A 25,358-nucleotide genomic window follows, 5' to 3' on the forward strand; every position below is an offset into this window, starting at 1 on the left:
ATAACTCTACCTGGTAATTAATTAGAAGTATTAATAAACGTTCATTTTTTCATATCAAATCTAAATTCTTCAAACAATATGTCATTCGATTCCCCTGCCCACCCAATCTATAATACTAATACTGAAGAATTTGACATATGTATTCACAAAATGGGGATATTAATACAGTCAAATAAGAAAGCCAATCTAATTTTAAAAAAAGAAAAAACCAAAGTATTTTATTTTGGCATAGAATCCAACAATACACACGTTCCAAGAAGAAAATGAAAGCAATCAGGCACTGAACTTTTTAGATAAAGTAATTTAAGTCACGAGTGAACTTCACAAGAATTTTATACAATGAAGAGTATTACAAATAATGATAAGATCCTTGTAACAACTAAACAACAGAGCAAAGGATAATTGTTTACATCAACACTGTATCATCAAACTACAAGAAATCAGTAAAAAAAAAAAAACAAAAAAAACAACTCATGTTACAATTGTGACTGTCTAATAAAGAGCTTTTTTAAAGAGGATATAACTGACAAATCAGGCTTTCCTGGTGGGTCAGTGGTAAAGAATCCAGTTGCTAATGCAAAAGCCACAGGTTCAATCCCTGGGTCAGGAAGATCCCGTGGAGAAGGAAATGGCAACCCACTCCAGTACTCTTGCCTGGGAAATCCCATGGACAGAGGAGCCTGGTGGGCTATAGTCCATAGGGTTGCAATAGAGTTTGACGTAACTTAGTGACTAAACACCAAAACAACAACTGACAAATCACTAAAAAAGATTGCAAAATATATTTTATATCTCTGAAATTATAAAATGATGATGTATAAAAAACTATGTTCTCAAATAGGCTGAGTTAGTAATAGGTTGAATTTTATCCATTTATTCATTGTTTTAATTAAGAATGTTCATAAAATAGTTTTTATTTTTAAGGTAACCTGCTGATCCCAAAGTTGTGACCAAACACCATTTCAATGTAGATACAAAATAAAATCAGGATATAAAGTGAGCAGATTTATGTAGTGCAAAATTTGTATTGACTGTTTTGTATGTGAATCTACCAGGCTGAGAAGTTTCACACACATAGATGTTAGGCTAAAACCAATGGAAGCAATTACAGTCAGCCTAGAAATCTGCAAGACCATATAAAATTAGTATCACCAAAATATTTGCAGTTGAGAGAAATATCTGTGTCAAATACAGTATCAACCTCACAAAATTTCAAAAGTTGAAGAATCTAACCTCAATCATGTACAGAAAACACATCTGAGAAGGATCCCAGACATTTTGTGGCCAATAAAAAACACAAATGAGAAAGAAACAAAGTATTTTCTCTAAGATTCCTACTTTAAAAAATGAATGTAAAATAACAACTATTTCTATAATGGTGTTTCTCCAAAGTTGTGGCCCCAAAAAGAAAGTGAGGAAATCTGACACTTAGAAATGTATTCAAATTTTTATTAAAATCTCTGGATTTTTCCATTAACCCAAATGTTATTTCAGCCTGCTAGTAATTTTTAATCCTCTCCCACCCACTACCAAGTATGCTGTATTTCAAACTCAAGTGAAAAATATCTGAAAGTGCAGAGGAAAAAAATGACCCCTTTCTTTCCACAGTCTTGCCTTCACTACCATTTAAAGGACATATAAAGGACTACCTGGTGAAATTCAAAACAATCAAATTAAAACGGAGAAACACTTCTGATGGTCAAAAACTATACAAATTGTTATAAAGCAAGTCTTGTGTGAAATACATGCCAAAACATGTCTTCAGAAAAGTGATTTAAAACCTCATGGAAATGGAGCTGCTTTTTCCTACCACCTTGGATTAGCATGATGTGAAAATCTAAGTTATAAATCTATAAATCAGCCCATTGGGATGAAAGCCCCAAAAGAGAGGTTATATTTTGTTTCATACAGGATGACATTGAACTAGAATGCCAAAGAGGAAACCTTGAGGAAAAAAGTAGAAATGTCAAGAGACAGTTATCTATTGACGCTAAATTTGAGGAAATCTTCAGATTATTAAAAAAAAAAAGACCCAAGGACACAATATGCCTGGCATCACTATTAATGTGTGGTGTGAGAATCAGCATAAAATGGCAAGAAGTTAAGACAGGAGAGTTTTTTTTTAAAGGGACAGTAAAGGCAATAACACTGAGGAAAGGCTTCTTCAAAAAGAGATCTGTGGCAGGAACCTTACAAAAACTTTCTTAGATAAAAATTCCAATTCAATATTATACTAATCATTATACCAAGTGTCTCTCCTGAAAGTGTCTCCCATTTTTTTACTGACTTACCCCCTGTGTTAAGTCAATTTATATGTAAATTCTATGGAGAATTAGGTTAATGTGCCTTTTTCATGTAACTGACAGTAAGAGCAAATGTATCTTTGCACTTGGCTTCCAAACAAAGACCCAGCCAAGCCTTGAAGAGAGGACGAGAATCTAGAAAAGCAACAGAAACCCAGACTCTGAAAGAGCAAACTGTGCTGATTCATGATGTCAAAAACGTGAGCAGCTGCCAAAAAAGTCAGGTGTGTAAGGGGTCTCTGAGCATCTTTTAACTTAGTCTCTGATGTATTCAAACACTGATCTTGGAAGCACGACAAAAAGACAAAGTCTTGGTTGGCAAGAGGAAGAAGCTGCCCTGCAAAATTAATTCCATGAATAGGTGGAGTAAAAATTCCCCCTCTAAATAATATTTAATTTCACTGTATACTTAATTTCTAACAGAGTTTAATTTTCTCTGTTAAAGTTGACTATTCAGTTTCAAGCTTACAATATGACTCCCACTTCTCTAAAGATTCAAAGGTTGTGTCGTAAAACGAACTTAAGCAAAGGGGCAAGAAGTCACATACCTAAACCTCAAGTTTCTCAACTATAAAACATTAAAAAGTGGCACTATCTGCCTCATTGGTTTGTTGCAAGGCCTGGAAAACAAGAAGGCTCACTAAGTGCCGGACAGAATAAGCCTTATCACTTTCGTTACCAAATTCCACTGTTTAGAGACCAAAATGTTTAGGCTAACATCGTTCCATCATCTGGCCTTAATTTGATTTCACAGACCATTCTTCCACATACCCTGGGACAACAAAGAAAACATTTTGAATTTCTCAAAACTCTTTTTCCTTACCAACCCCGAGCTTTTGTTAAGACTGTTCCTCTTTGTGGAATATCATCTCACCCATTTCCACCTTTCAAAGTCTTAACCATCTTTAAAGGGTTCACAAAAAACAATCACCTTTACATAGAAATCCCAAACAGAAGGGATATCAGGAAAGTCATATCCAGCCTTGTCAGGTAAAATTTCACTTTTATGACCATCGCCTCCTCCTAACCCCTGCCACTAAACACATGTTCTTCAGAGACAGAAATAATGCTTTGTTTACTGTTGCATTCTTGATGATCCTTTGCCAAACAACTTAGCAAATTAATACAACTCAAATGCAGTTATACTCTGCAGTCTACATAAATTCATTACATTTGATTAACCAGCAGAAGAACAAGTAAACAAGAAACAGCACTTTATTATCCCCAAATACTTGCAATTATGGAAATCACAGGTAAGTTGTGTAAATTACATTATACAACTTAGTATTAATAATTTCTATTCCATTATTTGCATATACCATAAGGAATAGAGTCAATTAATAAATAGTTTTCAAAATTAAATAGTTTGTAAGGATTAAATAATTATGCTATTCTCCTTTTTTCTTTTAAGATATGGTGATCTCCTTTGAATTACTAAAATACTATTTACATTCACAAAGGAATGTTTAATGATTATCAGTCTAAAATAAACATTCATTTTGTTCTGAATTCACTGAGTAAACTCAGGGCATAACTGGTAATACTTTGCGTTTGTAATGCATATTTGAAAAAAAAATACACTGTCCTAAACTATCAGCAACAATGAAACAAAATTCAAAAAGGTAATACTAATTTTAGGTTATTTTCAAAACTTTCCTAGTTTAAAAATCATTTATTAAACTTGCTTGTGCCCTTTTTTACTTATTAAAATGAAAACTGTTTTGAATTAACTTTGTCTCCTTGCAAAGTAATACTTTTCTTTCCTTCCTTTGCTATACTAGTAATGTAAAAAAACAACCACAAATTATTAAATAATTAGGCATTGCCTTGACATTCCCATTATCATCTGCATTAGAAGCCTTCCTTGAAGTAAAATTTGTTTTAGATTAAGTCATATCAATTTCACCAGTGAAAAAAATTTTTAAGAGTTGATAAAGGAACTGAACAATTGTGTACACCCGTGGCGGATGCATGTTGATGTATGGCAAAACCAATACAATATTGTAAAGTAAAAAACAAACAAACAAACAAACAAAGAAATTTGACATCTGTAAAAGACCAAATTTAACAACACAGAAAGAAAATTTGAAAGGATGCACAGTCTATTAAAGCACATTAAGGCCTAATTCTGATTTGTATCAAATTATATGCTTTGATATAACTACAGAAGATGAATGCATATTTTGATCATTAAGGCAGATCTAGTAAATGAAACATGTGGAGATGGATAAAATTTTGTGAACTACATATGTTTAATATGTTTTGCATTTTAACTTCTAAATGAATTACATTAGGAATTACGTATGTTGATAAGAATTATTTGCACTGTATTATGGTCCTTCATTTTGCCACATTATCCCATAGAATTTACAGACAAAAAATACTGAATTATTATTTAAATAAATTCTGTGGACTAAAAGTTCAAATCTGAGGAGAAAAATCAGGATTTTCTGGGGAGGTTCAGATTCATTCTGTGAATGGAATCAAACGCATAAGCCTTTGAAATATTTATTAATGCTGGTTGGGTGGTTTCAGCATGTTCACACATTTTTTGACAGCACTTCCTCTGAGGGGGAAAGCCTGAGTTGAGCTCCTTGAAGATAGGATGGACTTAATGAGTCGCTTCTTACAAAAACTGTCAGAAAGGGAAGTGGCAGACAGTACAGTGACTTAACCAAGTGACCAAGGATGCCATTTGGTAAACTAAGAATACCAACTCTGTGGCTTTCTTCCTCGAAATAAGAAGACATTGGACAAACACAAAATGAGGGAATTTTTAAAAATACTCTACCAGTACTGTTCGAAAACATCAAGGTCACAGGAAACAAGGAAAGATGGAGAAATATTCACCCACTGGAGAAAACTAAAGAGACAGGACTAAACTGAGTTTGCTGGATCAGATCCTGGAACATTAAACAGCAAGTGTGAGTGACATTCAGATATCCAAATAAAGTCTGTAGTTAGTTAGATGTATTGTATCAGTGTTCATTTCTAACTTTTGCTAGGTTATGGGACAGTCAGGTAAGCTGGGTGGACCTGCACTGAAACTTTCTGCACTATCTCTGCAATGCTTTGGTACATTGAAAATTATATCAAAACACTGAAGAAAGAACGTATTCTATGAGTGAATAAAATAATCAATGTGAACTGTAATAAACTATGCAAAAACAAAGCATTATATGACTATATGACTATTAAGTAGCAGCAGTGAATAACATTCACAGAATAAATGCATATTCAAATCCCTACTGTTATCATCACTGTTATCATGATCTCTAAATTTACTGAATGTGTAATATATATATGTGTGTGTGTGTGTAATCACATATGAGAATGATCAGTATTGCTAGAGGTGAAGCAGTAACAGGTTGTGATGAAGAACATATACTCTGGGACTCTGAGTCCTGGTTGCTGCATTTATCATCTATAAATCAAAGTTACCACTTCTTCATGAATGTATCTCCCCACTTCTAAAATTAAAAAAAAAACTAGTAGCACCCACAAGAAGTGGATAGCCAATGATGGCCACTCTTGATTCGTTCCCTCTCCTTTTATGTTGCTTCTCACATTGATGAGTGGGATCTAACTCCCCCCAGCCCACCGTGAACCTGGGTGAGCTTTACCAATCCCCCTTCCCACATACAATGTGGCGGAGACGTTCTCAGGTTTCTGAGACTAGATTCTAAGAATCCTTGTGACTACTGCCTGGATCTCTAACAGTACTTGGTCCTGAGGTGCTCCCTCTCAGAATCTAGCTGCCACACTGTGAGACGTCCAAGCCACATGCAGAGGCCATATGTGTATACGTTGGCCCCGAGTCTCAGCTAAACTCTCAACCGACAGCCAACATCAAATGAGCACCCTCGGACATTCCAGCCCAGTCAAGACCCCAGATGACAGCAGATTATCTTGCAGCCAATACAACATGGAGCAGAAGAGTAAATCAGACAACCCATGCAACTGTGAAAGAGAAAAGAATAATACTGTCTTAAACCACTAACTCTCTGGGTAGTGTGTTAACCATCATACTTCCTACCACTATTTGGAGTTAAAGGAGTTAGGTGCACTTTATAGAATTTTAACTATTGTTACAGTTATTATTCTTATGTCTACCACAATTCTCCCAAAAGTGTACCCAGACTGGCGATTCATGTGATTCACCTTCTCTTATGCAGAAGGAAAAAAGCAATTCTTTTTTTAGCACTTGCATTCATCCTATTCAGTTATTGTTAATAGATTTCACATAGACCGTTAATATGACTCTACTGAAAGAAATATTCTAGAAATTAACCTTGGAGTTTGAAAATGCATGCAGACAAATTAGCATTGTATATAATTAACCCATTCATAATTTGGATTACTTCAACAACTAGTTATTGAAGACCTGCCATGAGCCAGTGCTGGTTGGAAAGGATACAGCCCTGAACAAGATAAACATGGTCCTCTTTTTGTGAAGTTTGAGGCTCAGTTCAGCAAAAAGGATGGGGGAAAAAATCACACAAGCAATTATGATCGAGTGGAATATATATTCTGACACAACACGAAGAACAAGTATGAGAAAGCACATCATGAACATATGGCTTCCAGCCTGTGGCCCAAGGCACCCACACCACTGAGCAAACTCACAGGATACCAGCGGATATTTAAAATTGTCAACTGAAAATACCATGACATCTTTTGGACCCTGTTGGACTACCATTAGTAAGATAACTATTTAATACATATTGTGCAAAATATTTCTTTCAGCCTAGAAACACTACATGTTTCATGAGTTTTCCCTCATATTTTTCCCTTGAATTAATGGAGTCTTTCCAATGTGCAGCCTTTTCTTGGTCCAGCCTCCATGAGCTCCAATCTATAGTCTAATATTCTCCCATCTGTCCTGCACAATACCAGACTCATTTCACCACAACCTCAAACTAATTTCACCAAACTGTGCTTTTCCAACAGAAATATGTAAAACCAAACACACAAAACATGATACCCATACATCTTCTTTCTTTGTGTTCAAGAAACAAAACGAAACTTCATTCTTTAAATAGAGATGGGGAAAAGAATCCGTGGTTGTCTTTCAGGGTTTGTTATGAACCTTTCCAGCTACACTCTAGATTTTAGCACCTCTCACAACTGACCTCCTTCTTGTTTTATTTTATTTTCTATTTCTCCCACTATCCTGATTCTTCACTCTTCAAATGTATATTCACATCCCTACCATATCAAAGGTCAAACAGCACAGGAAATAAATGACATCTCTTTCATAAGATATGACAAGCATGCATGCATGCATGCATGCTAAGTCACTTCAGTTGTGTCTCTTTGCAACCCCATGGTACATAGCCCTCCATGCTCCTCTGTCCATAGAATTCTCCAGGCAAGAATACTGGAGTGGGTTGCCATTTCCTTCTCCAATGCATGAAAGTGAAAAGTAAAAGTGAAGTTGCTCAGTTGTGTCTGATTCTTTGCAACCCCATGGACTGCAGCCTACCAGGCTCCTCCGTCCATGGGATTTTCCAGGCAAGAGTACTGGAATGGGGTGCCATTGCCTTCTCCAAAGATATGACATACCAGATATCAAATATATCTTAAAGCTTTAATAATATACTTAACATGGTATGAGCTACAAAGATATACAGCAGAAAAGGTTTACTCAAGGGTCTGACTGACAATGTTCTCTCCAAAGTTACCCTTGATCTTATCTGGCCTTCACAAGCACGGGCAGTTGCTGGCCGCTTCTTGTTCATGACTTCTCTTTGCCTTCCGTCAAGGGCCCCAACACATGCTTTGTGCCCACTTAGCGTTCTCTTTCCTGTTCTCAGCCTCTTTCTATGATGCCTTCCTGGAGTCTCTATTCTAGTCCCTTCTAGGGCCACAAATACCTTTAGGTTGGTTTAATCAATAACACTATCATCAGTGATCACATACATGTTTATGACTTACAAGTGCAAAATTTCAACACAGATTTTTCTCCCAAATCTGAGTTCATGCATCAAACTGCTTACTGGACATCACTTATCACATCAGGCAAATACATTTAAGTTATTCAAGACACAACTTTCTGTGAAAAATCTTTTCCTTTTATTCTTCTGAAAGAAAGATACTTATCAACAATATAAAGCACCATTTTCTAAGCTACCTTTTTATTCACTGGTCTATAGGCGCCAGGAAGATGAGGACTTGGTGTCTTGGAGTGTGTGTGACGTTTTGATTGCTACAACCTTAGCGATTCAATTAGAGCTGGCAAAAGTGGGTGCTCATTATATGTTTATTAAGTGATGAATGAATCATCTAATAGAGGATGAAAAAATATAAATATTAGCTGCGAAGTTTTAACTGACAAACTTAATGTTCCTGCCCACTGGTTTATCCTTTTCTCCCTAGTTTTTCTATTCATGATCTTCTCATCTTTCACTTCAGCTTTTACTTTCCTGCTCATCATTTCTCCATCTCACCCTCCTCCCCCAACCACTTTTTTTGTTCTTTTGAAGATGTTCATTAATGTGAGCTGATCTAGTCAAAGTAACTGGAAGGGGGGAGAGAGGATGGGTCTGAAAGGGAAGGACAAGACAGGGAGAGACTTCTATAAGGAAGAAGAGAAAGGTCTGAGCACAGACTGAAAAGAAGAAACAAAGGAGAATGAAAACAAAGGTCAACTGATGTGTCAGGAAAAAAAAGACAAGAAAAGGCAAGACACATGTATTTTCAACCCTGAAATTAAGGAAAATGGTCTATGTTTTTCTCAAAGAAATATATTTAAATTTGTTAAGATATATTCAGTTCATATTTTTAATGAAATCACAGAAATATAAAATAGAAACACACAGATCACTGAGTTTTTAAAAACACAGTATTTTTGGGTCCCAGTACTTGGAAAGATCTAACCAAAACCTCATGAAGATAATACAAGAAAGAAAACACTTGCCCTCAAAACTAAAAACCTTAAGGAAAGTGTCAATTCTAAAACAAACTGAAGCTAGAATTTATTATCAATCATTGGCTAGCAGAAAATTAAAATTTTACATAAGTGTGTATCTATCAGGGTAATTTCAAGAGTTTATATTGTTTTTCAGAGTTAATATCTAAATACCAATGATGGATGTTTAGCCCTGTCCATCCTTCAATAATTCTTCATGAGCAAATTAGACATTTAAATATAATGAAAATATGAATATGCCTCTCTCAAGTCAAAATTAAAAAGAAGCAAACAATTACACATAAAGTAATAAATTAGAGCCCTTAGCTCTAATAAAGGAGCTATGACAAAGAAAGAAAGGAGTTTCAAAATAAAAGAGTGTTGCCTTCTCTTGAACTAAATGGATATCTCATGCAACCAGGAAGTCATTATGTTTGACCACAACATGGATGGTAGGGGGATTAGCAGGCATCACGGTGCTATAAAAAGAGCCTGCATTTGCATGAGGCCAGCAGGGTTTTAGGCCTAGTTCTATCTATCATTAATTAGCTCCTTAATCCCACACAGTTAATTTCCGCTTGTAGAGTGAGGATGATCTGTAAATCTCGTCCTCTCAAAAAAATTATAATGAATAGTGATTTTTAAAAATTTTCTTCAACAATATATTTTTATCATGGCCTATTATAAATTATTTATATTTATATCTGATATTCATATTTTCCATTGATTAATCAAAACATCCATACTTGAATTTTTATATAAGCATCCTAATAAAAAAATCATATTAAAACATACAACCTTCCTTACCTCGTATATTGATTGTCAAAGCTGAGTTACAGAAACAGTTTAAATCTGTGCTGTCCATTTTATCTTGTCTTTTAAACCTTATTATCCAGATCAGAGCAAACTAATTTTTTAAAAAATTCTTGCTAGACAGTCAATTCCTTCTCCTCCTACCACTCTAAATGTTGTCTGTATTAGATATAAAAGAAAATAAATGGCAAACAATATGAAGTGTCTTAGAAGGCATAACAACTTGCTTTCATTGACTACCTCCAAATTTCTTTTAGGTTAATAGCTACGTATTAGCCAAAGGGGTGGAGTTGAAAAATAGATGAGAAAAAAATGATAGTGAGCCATACCATCCGTCTTTGTCCAGTGCTCTGTCTCTCTCATTAATGATTTATCCTTTCACCATCTCCTCAGTCCCTAAATTTGGCTATGGTAATACTGGCCAGCAAAAGGCAGTGCCAATCTACGCCATCTGTACATGTCATCTGCCATGTGCTTCTTGGAATGGCTTAAAAGGGAAAGAGCTAGATAGAAATGATCATTTACAGCAATTATACTTGTTCTAAAGAATAATAAGTATTTTCTCTAAAAGAGGACTTTGTGTTTTAAGGCTATTTCAACCATTTCTTTTTAAAATCCATATAAAATCAAAAATATTTTTGGTAAACATCTAAATGTTTTTTTAAAGATCTAGTTTTTTGTACATATTATAAGTTGATCTTATCCATACCATATAAATGAATACGGAATAGCAGAGCCATCCTTGGGCTCCTCTGTCCCTTTCGCCATCCTCTGAGCAGGGCTCTCTTCCCACCAAGTAAACGTCTGAGGAGCACAGTTTCTCCATTTCTGAGCATGTTTAATCGACCACTATGGTTGTCATGCCAACCAACACAGAGAATTCTGAGCTTACATGGGGTACTTCAATACAGTGACCTAATTACTATCTGTCAACAAATTCACCAGCAAAATAAAGGGACTAACACATTAGTAAGATTTATTTCCTGAATCTGAACTATAGAGTTGTTTGCAATAAGACTGTCAACATTTTAAAAAATAATCAGAATGCTGTAAATATCACAACTATGATCCTTTTAATCCTTTGCCTTGGTTATTGTCTTCATGAGTTTCTCTATTAAAAAAATGCCTGAAGTCAATATATATTTAGCTTCTCTTTTACGACAAAAGCAAATGCCTTTTGACATTTAGTTATCCTCGATGTAAAGATACCATATTCTCAAAATAGGAAATCACTGAATAGCAAAATTACCTCAATTCTGTATCATAAAATGAAAATTTATGAAGACATGTGTTATGCTATATAACCTTGTTAACTGTTGTTTAAGGAAGTCTTTAGTTCAAAAGCAAGAACAGCAAATCCAAAGGACTGGAGGACTTTGCAGAATGATGAAGTCATTAATTGCAAAAAAAGACATATTATTCCTTCTTGTAGAGGAAAAGAAGACAAGCATAAAGGTAAACCCTGGGATGAAAAAAAGAAATATTCAGACTAATCTTTTAGATGTAAAACATTCAAAATATTTTACTTTCACTTGACAATTTATTATATTTATGATAGTTTGCTTTTGTTGTGTGTGTTTATGTGTGTGCATCTATCTGTATCTGTGTCTGAGAGAGAAATAAAGAAGAAGGGAGAAAATAAATTATTAAAATATAAATGTTCCTATTTTCTGGTAAACACTTCTGTATGTTTTGGACAAGAAATTATACTTTAATATAGTCATTCTATGTGTAGACTCTATCTAGTACCTAACAGAATACTGACACTCAGATGAGTTTCTCCTACATAAAACATCAGATGAAAAATGCACTTATTTTATAAGAAATAAGTAAAGATAAATAAAATGCATCAGTAGAAAATATATTCTACTTCTAGTAAAGCAACAATCTAACAATGTTCTTACATTACCTTTGACATTATCAGGTTTAAAGAGCATGTCTAAAATTCATAGAAGAATAGATATGGAATTCTAGTGCATTTCCTTAATATTGAAAATAGGAAATATAAGGTCATAGAGGTGAAATGGTTTGCCACAGGCCATTCACCCCATGCCACTGTGTCAAACACACAGAAGAAACTTTGAAAATACTTTTTTTATGATAATATAAACTTGATTCTATTCATTCACAATTTTCATCCATTTAGCCTTTCATCCAATTAGCCTTCATCTTATAGTTTTTATTTCTTTATCCCTCTCTGATTTATGCTATCTCAATTTGGCTATCTTTGGATACGAATTACTTTCTGGAGTATTTGGGGCTAGATTGCCTTGGTTTAAGACCCAGCTTCACAACTTCCTAGCTGGGTGACCGTGGGAAAATCACTAAACATCTCTGTCCCTTGGGTTTCTTATCTTTAAAGAGAGAATCATAATATCTAATTGACAGAGTTGACAGGATTCAGTAAATTAAACATAAAGCACTGGAAACAGTGCCTAGCAAATAGTGTGACCCTAATAAATGTTAAATTTTGTTATAATTTCTTTTAGATTTACATTTAGTCCCTAATAGGAACTAAAATCAAACATTTATCTTGGTCATAGCCCTTCTTTGGAACTTCTACATTCAAATATTTTTTTTTTAAACACTGCAATTACACACAATAACTTAAATGAGAATTCACATATTCAATCAGTATTTATTGAGTATCAATTGTTGTACCACTGTACTCAGAATTTTGAATTCAAAATTAATAATTTGTGGATTTTATTTGAAAGGGAAGTCTAGGAAGTATAACTCAGTGAGCTGAGTGACATGACAGAAACTTACTGGACCTTAAGTTCATGGCTTGTGATGAATATGGGTGTCTGGCAAAGCTTCCTGAGAAACACTGGTTGAGCTGTGACTTGAATGGTGAATGAGATTAGCAGGTGAGAAAGAGCATAAAGCAGGAAATCAGGACAGGCCAGAACACATCACAACAGGGCATGCTATGATGAAACAGTAAGGATTTCTGTGTGTGAAGGATGAAATCCAAAAACAAGGCTAGTGGGTCGGTTTCCCCAGTGTTATAAACAGTCTGATATGCCAAAATAAGGATAATGGATTTATTCTTACAGGAAGTGAAAATAATGCAAGTCTTAAAGACACAGAATCCATGGATATATTTAGTGTGAGAAAAACAATTCTAAGTAAAGCAGATAGAAATTAGATGAAGAAAAGCGTAGTGAAGACAACTGCTAGAGCTTAAGGCCAGAACTGACGAAGCCTCAAGACTACAACTGAACAGATACAGATGAGACATCAGAATTAAAAGACATTTCTGAGGAAAAAGCATATGGTGACCAATCTGATGCCAAAGAAAATGTGGAAGGGCTTAGCAGTCCCTTTCGCTTTCAGGTTCTGACACCGCAGAGTAATGGGAGTCAAGAACAAAGGACTCAGAGTAGATTCAGAAGTAAACGGATTCCTTTCACCTGGGACACGTTGCGTTTGAGGCACAATCTATGGCGCGGCCTCTTATATGGTACTCAGAGATCCAGCCCCATAGCATTCACGTCTTTCTGAAATCTCCTCCACTTGAGTAAGGGCTACATTCCTTCATTCATTGATTGGCTACATTTACTGACTTGCTTCTAACGAATAGAATACGGCACATGTGGTGGAATGTTGTTTCAAAGATTACATTATAAAAGCACTGTGGCTCTCACCTTGCATGTTCTCTTCCTGTATCTTTTACATCCTTCATTCAGAAGAACCAGCTACCCTGTCAGGAAGCAGACCTATACTGAGAAGGCTGCAGCAAGGTGACTTGTGGGCCACAAAACAAGTGTGCTCTGACAAGTCGAGCCTTCAGATGAGACTGCAGCCATTGACCAACAGCTGGACTGCAAGCCTCTCAATTCTAAATCCCGCCCTGTTTTTCTCATGGGTATATTGTTGATATTCTCATGGCTATTTTATGTGTGGATATTGTTTTAGTTATAGTCTGTATCCACTTCCACATCAAAATCTCCATAATGTAGTTTGCCTTGTTCAGTGAGACTTAGAAGAGCAGTTGGTACCATGTAGTTATTCTAATATAACTATCTATGTACAGTCACAAAATCTGCAGATTTGAGATGACTTTTAGCAAGGACAGGGAAGCCCTATAACATAAAGGAAAGAAAAAGTAACATATCCTAAGAGGTTAATAAAAATCCACTTTGATCACTTACGATTTATCAAGTAGTGCCAATCATTTAGATGATTTATAAAAGTTATCGCATTAAATAATTTATCAAGTTCCCTAGTAACTCAGATGGTAAAGAATCTGCCTGCAATGTGAGAGACCTGGGTTCGATTCCTGGATCCAGAAGATCCCCTGGAGAAGGGACTGGCTACCCACTCCAGTATTCTTGCCAGGAGAATTCCATGGACAGAGGAACCTGGTGGGGTACAGGCCATGGGATCGCAGAGAGTTGGACATGACTGAGCAACTAACACTTTCACTTTCACACAGAGATTGTATTTTCCTATTTTACGAATGATAAAATTAAGACTCTTGATCAGAAGCTACGTCACTGGACCAAAAACAGAGCCAGTATGTGAACAAGTTAAGATTCAAATCCCTGTCTGAGCGACTCAGTGATTTCCACCACCTCCCTTCGGACAGTTGAGAGTTTTTCATTACAAACATGTAACAGCTAGAAGTGTAAGCCATTTGCCCCATTCTTTTGCATGAGCAAAGCTATTAGGTCATGTTTACCAAAAACAGATCATAATTCAGCAGAGCTATTCACATCTGGGAATTCTGGAAGAGGAGAAACATAATTCCTAGGGGTAGTACTGATGGAAGACACAGTCTTCAAGCCTTCCATCTATGCAAGCTGTTTGCTGGCTTGTTTTTAAGCCAATGAACCTGTAACAAGTTCCCACAGGCATTTCCTTCCTCAGAGCATACTGCACTCACCCTGAAAGCCGTTCTGATCCAAAACAAGAATTTCAAGAATTTCTATAAGCTTCTGAACTATGTTTTGTGTATGTTAAGCCTATGTCTTCATTATTTTATAGTAAAACAATTACCTTAGGTTCTTAAACGTTCAGTTTTCTGAGAAATTACCTAAGTTTGACTTCATATTCCATAACAATGAGTAAGAATTGCAATCATTTCATTTCTTTAAGGTAATGTATGTACATTTAATAAGAAAATGCAAAACAACACACAAATAAATAACTCCATAACACACGGTAATAACTGAGATTTCAAGTCACACTTTTTGCCTTTATTTTGTAAGTAAAACATAACTTGTGATCTTAGTCATAACCAATATTTACCAACAGTGATAACCAACTGACCCAACTAAGTTTAGAGCTGGTCTTCATGGGATCTTTCATGATCACTTATGGAAAATTTCATTTATATTTGCTAATTAGCTAGTGAGAATGACAAGACCATTAATACCAGCAACAGGTCTTGGCAGTCAGGTGTGACACAGAATCATTCTCCTAAATGATTGAACTCTCATGCCCACTGAATACAAGACAACTGTTTTATTGGTACACTCATAGCATTTTCAGTAACTGTAGGTTTTCTATCTCAGTCAATTTTGCCCACCAACCCATGATTATAATTTTCTCCTACAGTTACTGAACAATCTAGATGGAAAGCTGTATATCATCACACATTTCACAAAACTTTTTGAAGCCTTGCATAACAAGAATTTATGCAGATGATCACAGATTTCAAAAATCTGTTTGATTTTCAAAAGCAAAATGTTTGAATTAGTTACCCAGAAAGTTCTAATTTTTAATGACTGCCATTTCTACGTTTTTATGTAGTTACCCAGAAAGTTATTTAAATGACTGCTATTTTTATATTTTTTGCTTCAGACTTCATGATATCTTTATTTGGATATATATAAATTATAAATCTCTGTTGGGAAATTCACCACGAGTTTTACCCAGTAGAAATAATATACTAGACCAATGGCTCTCTATGTGTGGTTCCATGACTAGCCCCTACAAGATCGCTTGGAAATTGTTGGAAATGCAGATTCTTGGGCCTCGCCCCAGGCTTACTGAATCATAAACTTGAGGTCAAGAGAGGAGGACCAGCAACCTATGTTTTAATACACCCCAAAATAGGTGAGCATCAAGCAAAATAAGACTGAGAGAACTACTCTGCTAGACTATGGTCCTGCTACACTTACAAAGACACATAACACATAACATAATAAAGACACATAAATCCCAGAGGCCCCCAGATAGCACACCCATTGCAAAGTACAGTTAATAATGATTCTTCTCTTACAAGTTATTCATTCCTAATAGCTTTAGGCAAAACCATCACCTTATCTCTCCCAAAGGCTGCTATGTATCATTTAACAATTTTTAAGGAAGCGCAGTTGTTTCAACTTGAGATTATCTTTAAACCAAATGTTCTATAGTTGTGCTCAGTTCACCACTTCAAGGTAAATAAAATTCTGTTTATGACATTTATAATATAGTTACATGGGGGTGGGTAAACATTTTCTTTCAGTGCCACTGCATTAAGACAGAAGCCCTTGGTTCTGGAAAGAAGGAAACTTGAAGAGCACAGTGGATTAACAATCAGTGCATTTCCTCAGAAAAGCAGTTTTACCAAGGGAAATATAGAATGTAATTTTTACGCTGCTCCAAAAGAGGTATTCAATTTTTTTGTCTGGCAAATCCTCAGCTGTATTCCACATAAAAGAAAATGAAGGAAATTGGAAATCATTGCCAGAGGCTACTTATAAGCTGAAAGTCCAAAGATTTCAATGGCCTCATACGTAGTCGCATTTTTTTTTTTCTTTCTCATTTTGCAAAATGGGAAACAACATTATGCTTTCCCAACCATGCCCTCTACATAGCTCCATCAGGCTCACTGCCAGCCCCTGGAGACCTTAAGACAGAGTCCATACTTCTCTTTCCTTAGTTCCTAGGGGCCTCTAGCCAGCTCGCTTCTCTTGACTCTTATAGGCATCAGTTCTCCTCTGAAACATACATCATTTCTTTTTTGGCACAAACATATACCCATTTCTTTAATGTTTGAACCACTGTCATTTCTTGGCAGTAGCACTCAACAGTCTCTTCCAAAACATCAGACGCTCAGTTGATGGTCCTTAAATGTTCCCCTGTCACCCTATAAACTACTAGAAATTGCCACAAACCTAAGAATCAGCTGAACTCAACTTTGGAACCTCAACTTATACTAAAGACTGATGTTAGTGCAACAAAGTGAAAGTACATAGAGTACAGAGATAATATTGACATTTTTATAAATAAAAGTAGAATTTTAAATAATGTAGTGAGTGACAGGGTAGGTAGAGTACCACGGACACCTGTGAAAGGTGACATCTAAGGCGTCACCTTAGAAACAGAACATTTTCAAAAATACACAAGCAACCTTTAGTTGAAAGACATGATGAAATGCCCTTTCCATAAGGATAGGATTCAAATACATTTTCAGGTTTAGTTCTTTTTTCACTCAGCTTGTTAGGGCATGGCCTTTTAAGTGGGATGGATTTTTTTTTTTAATAATAAATTCTAAAAAGATCAAGAAAATTTTGCCTCAAATAATGTAATCCTGAGACTACAAAATGTTAAGCTTTATAGATTTCTAAGTGGTCAGGAGGTGGTTAAATAATTCCAGTAACTGTATAACTTGGGGCTTTCTAGGTGGCATTAGTGGTAAGAGAACCCACTTGCCAATGCAGGAGACACAATAGACAGGGGTTCAGTCCCTGGGTGGGGAAGAACCCCTGCAGTAGGATGTGGCAACCCACTCCAGGATTCTTGCTTGGAAAATTCCATGGACAGAGGGGCCTTGTGGCCTACAGTCCATGGGGCCGCAAAGAGTTGGACACAACTGAGTGAATGAGCAAGTTATACAACTGTATAATTTGTGGTAAATAATTCAACATTTTCAGAGACTTAAGAGGAATTTCAAATTTTACAAAATAAAAACATCAATAGCTAAAAAGAATATTAAAAATATAAAATAGAATTTAAATTTATAAAATAAAATAAAATTTAGAAATAAATCATACTTGTACCAAAACATTGGTTAGAGAAATAAATTGCTTTATTTAATCAATGTATATACGGGCTTCCCTAGTGGCTCAGATGGTAAAGAATCCACCTGCAATGCAGGAGACCTGAGTTTGATCTCTGGGTTGGAAAGAACCCCTGGAGAAGGGAATGGCAACCCACTCCAGTATGGCTACCCACTTGCCTGGAGAATTCCATGGACAAAGGAGCCTGGAGGGCTACAGTCCATGGGGTTGCAAAGAGTTAGACTTGATTGATGACTAACATTATCACTTTCAATCAATACATACTAACCTGAGCTCAATTTCATAACATGATTTTTAATATTAATTATACTGAATGTATGGAGAAGGCAATGGCTCCCCACTCCGGTATTCCTGCCTAGAGAATCCCATGGATGGAGGAGCCTGGAAGGCTGAGGTCCATGGGGTCGCTGAGGATCGGACACGACTGAGAGACTTTACTTTCACTTTTCACTTTCATGCATTGGAGAAGGAAATGGCAACCCACTCCAGTGTTCTTGCCTGGAGAATCCCAGGGACGGGGGAGCCTGGTGAGCTGCCGTCTATGGGGTCACACAGAGTCGGACACAACTGAAGTGACTTAGCAGCAGCAGCAGCAGCAGCATACTGAATGTAAATCACCTAACTTAGGGATGGGACTCTCCAACATCTGGGCCAAAACTGTTCTGAAACCATGGGCATCCTATAGTAAGATCAGAGGCTTCCAAGTCTTTTCCATCCATTCTCACTTTTTCTCACAACCACATTTAAAAAATTACAGATAAAATTCTGTATCTACAGAAACTAAAGGGCATTCCATTTTTTCCAGTGCTGTCCTGCATTATCGTGCACCTGAAGCCTAAACTTTTTAAAAAATTATTATTCAAAATTACTGCTTTCTTATATTTCTAATGCACAGATAGTAAGACCTCTTCATCGGAAGATTCTGTTTCTTCCACAATAAGCTCTAGTCATGGTAAGTGAGGAGTATTTCCACACAACATTCTGAGTTACATTCGATATTGAAATGGTACACAATTCTTTATCCCTGAGGGACCACAAACAGTCCTATAAACTTATCTTAGATGATATTAAAAAAAACTCTTAAAAATGGCATTCTCAATTTGTGGGAGCTGAGACTCCATTGGTCATGCCACGTGTATGGAAAATGATCTTTGGAGTTTCATTTAATCCAAAGAAAAACACAGCAGATATTCTACCCACTCTCTAGAGGAAAGGACATACCATCTACTCTGAGGCAGGCAGAGTAAACCACAGATCCAAAGGCAGTGTGTTGAACAAGCCCCTAAAGTACCAAGCTCACACAACCTCAAAAGTGAGAAAAGGTTAGCTTTGAGTTACATATGAATAAAACAATCAAGTTTTAAAGCTTTGCCAATTTTTGTTTAAAAAGGTAAAAAGAGCATAACAAATTAATGAGCTCACAATGATTTTGGAGAAAAAACTATTTGATAAACTTACTGTATACTCCATGTAGACAGGCAAACCTTAATCATGTCGTATCACATATTATTTTTCTATTTTCTATATAGGAATGATGAACACATTTAAAAATTTCATTAAAGTTAACACACTGATAGTACAGACATACTAAAGTGTCGTTTTTTAGAAAAAATTGTCTAGTATTAGAGATTCAACATGACCAACTTAATACATCTATAATATAGTCAAATAAGTCATAAATCACCCAGGAGACACTTAAAATAATTCTTTTAACACTTAAAGACTGAAGGAAAATGAACATACATCAATAAACAGGAGGAAATGTGCCAATAATCTGATACAAATGGAATGAAGTGGTCAGTGAATCTAATTTTTTTAGTAGAGCATATTAGAAGAAAAAAAATACACTGTGTGTTTTTAATCTATTTTAAAAATTGTGCATGGGACAGAGGCCAAAAAATAAAAAAATAAATAAATAAGGGGCTTGAGAAAACTAGGATTAAAGAGTATAGGTAAAATTATACAGAAAGTGACTTACAGGGAAGGAAAAGAGCCTGCAGCAAACATCGTCTGTTCTGGAAACCCACAAGTTATTGAGGTTATGACAGTTGACTACAAAAATGACTCAGTTCTCTACATGCTTAAAGTTTATGAAGAGACTCCAAGTATATGGTCTCTGAATTCCAGATCTTACAGTTTACTTACAACTTTCTATTATGGATGGTGGAGTAAAGGGATTGAAAATGTTTTATGTTCAGTTATTGTATGAGAAACATTCAAAAGTCATCTATCTTATTGTAAAAGGATAAGTTCTTTTAATTGATGAAAAATTATAATAAAATATCTAAAGTATTAAATGAATCTGGGTTTAATAACATACAGGCTCTACTGAAGACCTTCAGAACATCTCAAAGTCTGTTTGCTTTTAGTGGATAAATTATATTCAGTGTTATATCTGAGAGTTCCACAGCTCAGACAATGCTCAATCCTATCTTTCTGAACATTGATTCTAGTAGCAAAATACTGAAAGATGTTTTATCAAAAATATGAACAATTTTTTTTACTTTTATTTTTTAATTTTATTTTATTTTTTAACTTAGCACTGAAAAAGAAATTTCCAGTCTAAAATTCCAAAATTTGTATTTGAATGCTTTTATTACGGGTGGGGGGGGCGGGGGGGAATGCTTTTTCTAACTAGACACATTTTTTTTTCTTTGAAATGAAGACTATCTCATTTCATTAAGTTAAAATCCTCCTTGTTCTCTGGATATTTATATAAGATTTTCTTCTAGCTCCTTTTAGAGTTTAGCTTGAATGAAATAATCATTGACTAATAGTGTCCATAAAATCAGAGAATCTTTGAAATTATTAATTAACATATATATGTTCACATTAGATACTTGATATGAAATGCTAAGAACAGTGCCTAGAAAATTAAATATTAGCTATTATATTTACTGCTGCTAGCTGCTAAGTCGCTTCAGTCGTGTCTGACTCTGTGCGACCCCACAGACGGCAGCCCACCAGGCTCCCCCATCCCTGGGATTCTCCAGGCAAGAATTCTGGAGTGGGTTGCCGTTTCCTCAGTGCATGAAAGTGAAAAATGAAAGTGAAGTCACTCAGTCGTGTCTGACTTGTAGCAACCCCATGGACTGCAGCCCACCAGGCTCCTCCGTCCATGGGATTTTCCAGGCAAGAGTAATGGAGTGGGGTCCCATTGCCTTCTCCCACTCCAGTACTCTTTACTATTTTTCCACAAAAAGTAAATCACGTTAATACAGGCAGTGAGCTATGTTTCAGACGTTCAGTCACAAATTGAAGTGCAAATTGGCATGGTACAGACTACTACAAATGAAAATGTATATCCACTGATACAGGAAATGTGGAAAGATGTCTCAAAAATGCGAAAAAAATGACTAAGCTTTCAAGGAAAGAGATTTGATCAGATACTATTTCTTTATTTGAATTCTTTACCAGAACTTCTTCTCATCAAATAACAATGAAAGAATATAAACAATTATGAGGTTTTTCTTCCACATTTTACATTATTAAGAAAAAACAGCTCATTCATCTTTCAAAGGATCTCTCTAATGGAGAAAATAAATTGCATTTAAAAGAGAAAATATTTACCAAAACACTGAAATTTCTATTATTAATTAGTGGGAAATAATAACTAGCAAAATTTTTTAATTCTCTCACCTTTACTTGAGAATAAAGTAAAAACACACATGCTCCATAATAGGAGGCAATGAGAACAACATGTTTTATCTTCCTAAAATCATTCCCAGGGATCGATTCCACAAAATGGCTCACTTTTGTAGAGGTAAGTGTACTATAAGATTATTACTTCTCTGGTGATAGAAATTTAAGTCCAAAAACATTAAGCAACTTAAACAATGTGCTCAAATGTCTTTCTTTTGGGAATTCTGGTTACACACAATAGTAATGTTCTGATGTGTTGACATGTCTTAATACTTTAGGAACACACATCATTTAAAACAACAGGATTTTTTCCTTTTCTCTCTGATCTCAGACTTGCTCACATTGTAATTTAATTCCCCAGTGACTATATACTCAGGCCCTAATAAACAGACTTTCATCTGCGACCAAAGGTAAATTTTCCACTCACAAGTGAAGAGAAACGGCTATCTTGTTTTTCTTTCCTTTTATTTTCACAGAGCAAAAAAGGAAGTTTCTTTCAGATTAAGAAAATCTAAGACAATGGACACCATTTGAGCAGAGAACACATTGGAAAACATGAATTATTTTTATAATGTCAGCTCATCCACAGCTGTGCCACCTGTTAATATGGATGCCGTCCAAAGGGATTCTGAAAATAAGCCAGGCAGTCTGCCTTCGATGGATGAAAAAGAAAACTGCCCAGCATTTTGCATACTTGTGGCAGTTGGGGTGGGGGAGGCAGGGAGGATGCTAAGTGTAGAGGACGATGGAGGCCAAAACTGACAAAACGGAGACATTTCCTGTATCCTAGGAATCCCACATGTACCACTGCCTTTGAGACTCAAGAATAATTAATTTCTAAGAAACAAACTTTAAGATTTTTTTTGATGTGAACATTTTAAAAGTCTTTATTGAATATTATAATATTGCTTATGTTATAATTTTTTGGCCATGAGGCACACGGGATCTTAGCTTCCTGACCAGGGATTGAACCTGCATCCCCTGCACTGGAAGGTGAAGTCTTAACCGCTGGACCACCAAGGAAGCTCCCTCCAAGAACCATTTTGAAAGCATCACTCTACCTACATTCTGCATCAGCATACCATACCCATATCTCGGTCCACCATACTGTTCTCAGTTTCCTTAAATATTTAAGACCAAGTTTCAGTTCAATGAGTTAATAACATAACTATATTAAGCACTTTCATTTTAAAGTGAGGTCTTCCCTGGTGGCTCAAATGGTAAAGAATCTGCTTACAATGCAGGAGACTCGGGTTCAACCCCTGGATAGGGAAGATCCCCTAGAGAAGGAATTGGCAACCCACTCCAGTATTCTTGCCTGGAGTATTCCATGGACAGACGAGCCTGGCAGGCTACAGTACATGGGACTGCAACAAGTAGGACATGACTGAGTGACTAACTTTTCCCCCCATTTTAAAAGATGAATACACTCACTCTAATGATATGGTTGGACTATAAAGAAAGCTGAGTGCTGAACAACTGGTGCTTTTGAACTGTGGTGTAGAAGACTCTTGAGAGTCCTTTGGATTGAAAGGCGATCCAACCAGTCCATCCTAAAGGAGATCAGTCCTGAATATTCATTGGAAGGACTGATGTTGAAGCTGAAACTCCAATACTGTGGCCCCCTGATGTGAAGAGCTGACTCATGTGAAAAGACCCTGATGCTGGGAAAGATTGAGGGCAGGAGGAGAAGGGGACGACAGAGGATGAGATGGCTGGATGGCATCACTGACTCAATGGACATGAGTTTGTGTAAACTCTGGGAGTTGGTGATGGACAGGGAGGCGTGGCGTGCTGCGGTTCATGGGGTCGCAAAAAGTAGGACACAACTGAGTGACTGAATTGAACCGAACTGGATGATATGGTAAAAAACTGACATATATCCTCTGTCCTAACATGATGATGTTGCTTGTGTTACTGAGCATGCAGGTCTCAAAGACAAGTAGCACCACAGTTAGAAAAAACATAATTAGCTGCAGAATCAGTGGAAATAGAAGATGACAATTCTATTTACATTCTGTTCTAAAACATTAAATCTAAACTACAGAAGTCACAATACCCAGGGAAATGCATAAGTTCTGGGAATATTTACTAAATTTTATGAGATATATACATAATTTTCCCCCCTGACAGGCATCTTAGAACCACATTTGATAACAACATGAAGTTAATTTCTGAAAGTGCAGCAAACACCAGTAAAGCACAACTGTCAAATCACAGGACACAGTTTTCTTATGTTCTTTATAAAATCGGAATCTCTAAACTTCTAGCTTTTGTCCAAAGGCAAAGATGGCATCTGCTGACGCTTGTTGAGAATTTTGTCCACTTGGTACTACTGTCTATGCAAGGCAAACTCTTTTTTCAAGGGTCTACAAGGAGCTGACATCCAAAAAGCAAAAGGGGGCTAATTAATTCCTCCATTTCCATGACTGTTTAAAGCTTTTTGATGATGTTATTATTTTCCTAGTCTCAGGTCTATGGATTTCAATGTCAAACCATTGAAGATTCCAATTCTATTAATAAAGCAGACATTTTTGACTCGTGCTGGTTCTTTAATTTCTCTTGCAATGGTTCTAAAATTATTTTACTACCAATGTTTACTTGGTAACTTTTAGGGTGAACTAATCAAATTGCCAACATCCGCTGGATCATCGAAAAAGCAAGAGAGTTCCAGAAAAACATCTATTTCTGCTTTATTGACTATGCCAAAGCCTTTGACTGTGTGGATCACAATAAACTGTGGAAAATTTTGAAAGAGATGGGAATACCAGACCACCTGACCTGTCTCTTGAGAAACCTATATGCAGATCAGGAAGCAACAGTTAGAACTGGACATGGAACAACAGACTGGTTCCAAATAGGAAAAGGAGTACGTCAATGCTATATATTGTCACCCTGCTTATTTAACTTCTATGCAGAGTACATCATGAGAAATGCTGGACTGGAAGAAGCACAAGCTGGAATCAAGACTGTGGGGAGAAATATCAATAACCTCAGATATGCAGATGACACCACCCTTATGGCAGAAAGTGAAGAGGAACTAAAGAGCCTCTTGATGAAAGTGAAAGAGGAGAGTGAAAAAGTTGGCTTAAAGCTCAAGATTCAGAAAACTAAGGTCATGGCATCTGGTTCCATCACTTCATGGCAAATAGATGGGGAAACAGTGTCAGACTTTATTTTTGGGGGCTCCAAAATCACTGCAGATGGTGACTGCAGCCATGAAATTAAAAGACGCTTCCTCCTTGGAAGGAAAGTTATGACCAACCTAGATAGCATATTCAAAAACAGAGACATAACTTTGCCAACAAAGGTCCGCCTAGTCAAGGCTATGGCTTTTCCAGTGGTCATGTATGGATGTGAGAGATGGACTGTGAAGAAAGCTGAATGCCACAGAATTGATGCTTTTGAACTGTGGTGTTGGAGAAGACTCTTGAGAGTCCCTTGGACTGCAAGGAGATCCAACCAGTCCATTCTAGAGGAGATGGGTCCTGGGTGTTCTTTGGAAGGAATGATGCTAAAGCTGAAACTCCAGTACTTTGCTACTCTTCACCTCATGCGAAGAGTTGACTCATTGGAAAAGACTGTGATGCTGGGAGGGATTGGGGGCAGGAGGAGAAGGGGATGACAGAGGATGAGATGGCTGGATGGCATCACCAACTCAATGGACATGAG

General features: G+C 36.3%; 1 protein-coding gene across 4 annotated transcripts in view; it reads right to left on the minus strand.

Annotated features, from left to right (window-relative positions):
* GPM6A (glycoprotein M6A) overlaps positions 1-25,358 on the minus strand; it is a 257,776-nt gene that overhangs the window by 111,496 nt on the left and 120,922 nt on the right. The window contains exon 1 of one of the 4 annotated variants that reach the window (XM_059882177.1): positions 10,736-10,861. Coding sequence (XP_059738160.1) covers positions 10,736-10,766 — 31 coding nt within the window. The 5' untranslated portion in view covers positions 10,767-10,861. 4 annotated transcript variants of the gene reach the window in all.

Source organism: Bos taurus, chromosome 27 (genome assembly GCF_002263795.3).
Source record: "Bos taurus isolate L1 Dominette 01449 registration number 42190680 breed Hereford chromosome 27, ARS-UCD2.0, whole genome shotgun sequence".
Lineage (NCBI taxonomy): Eukaryota > Metazoa > Chordata > Mammalia > Artiodactyla > Bovidae > Bos > Bos taurus.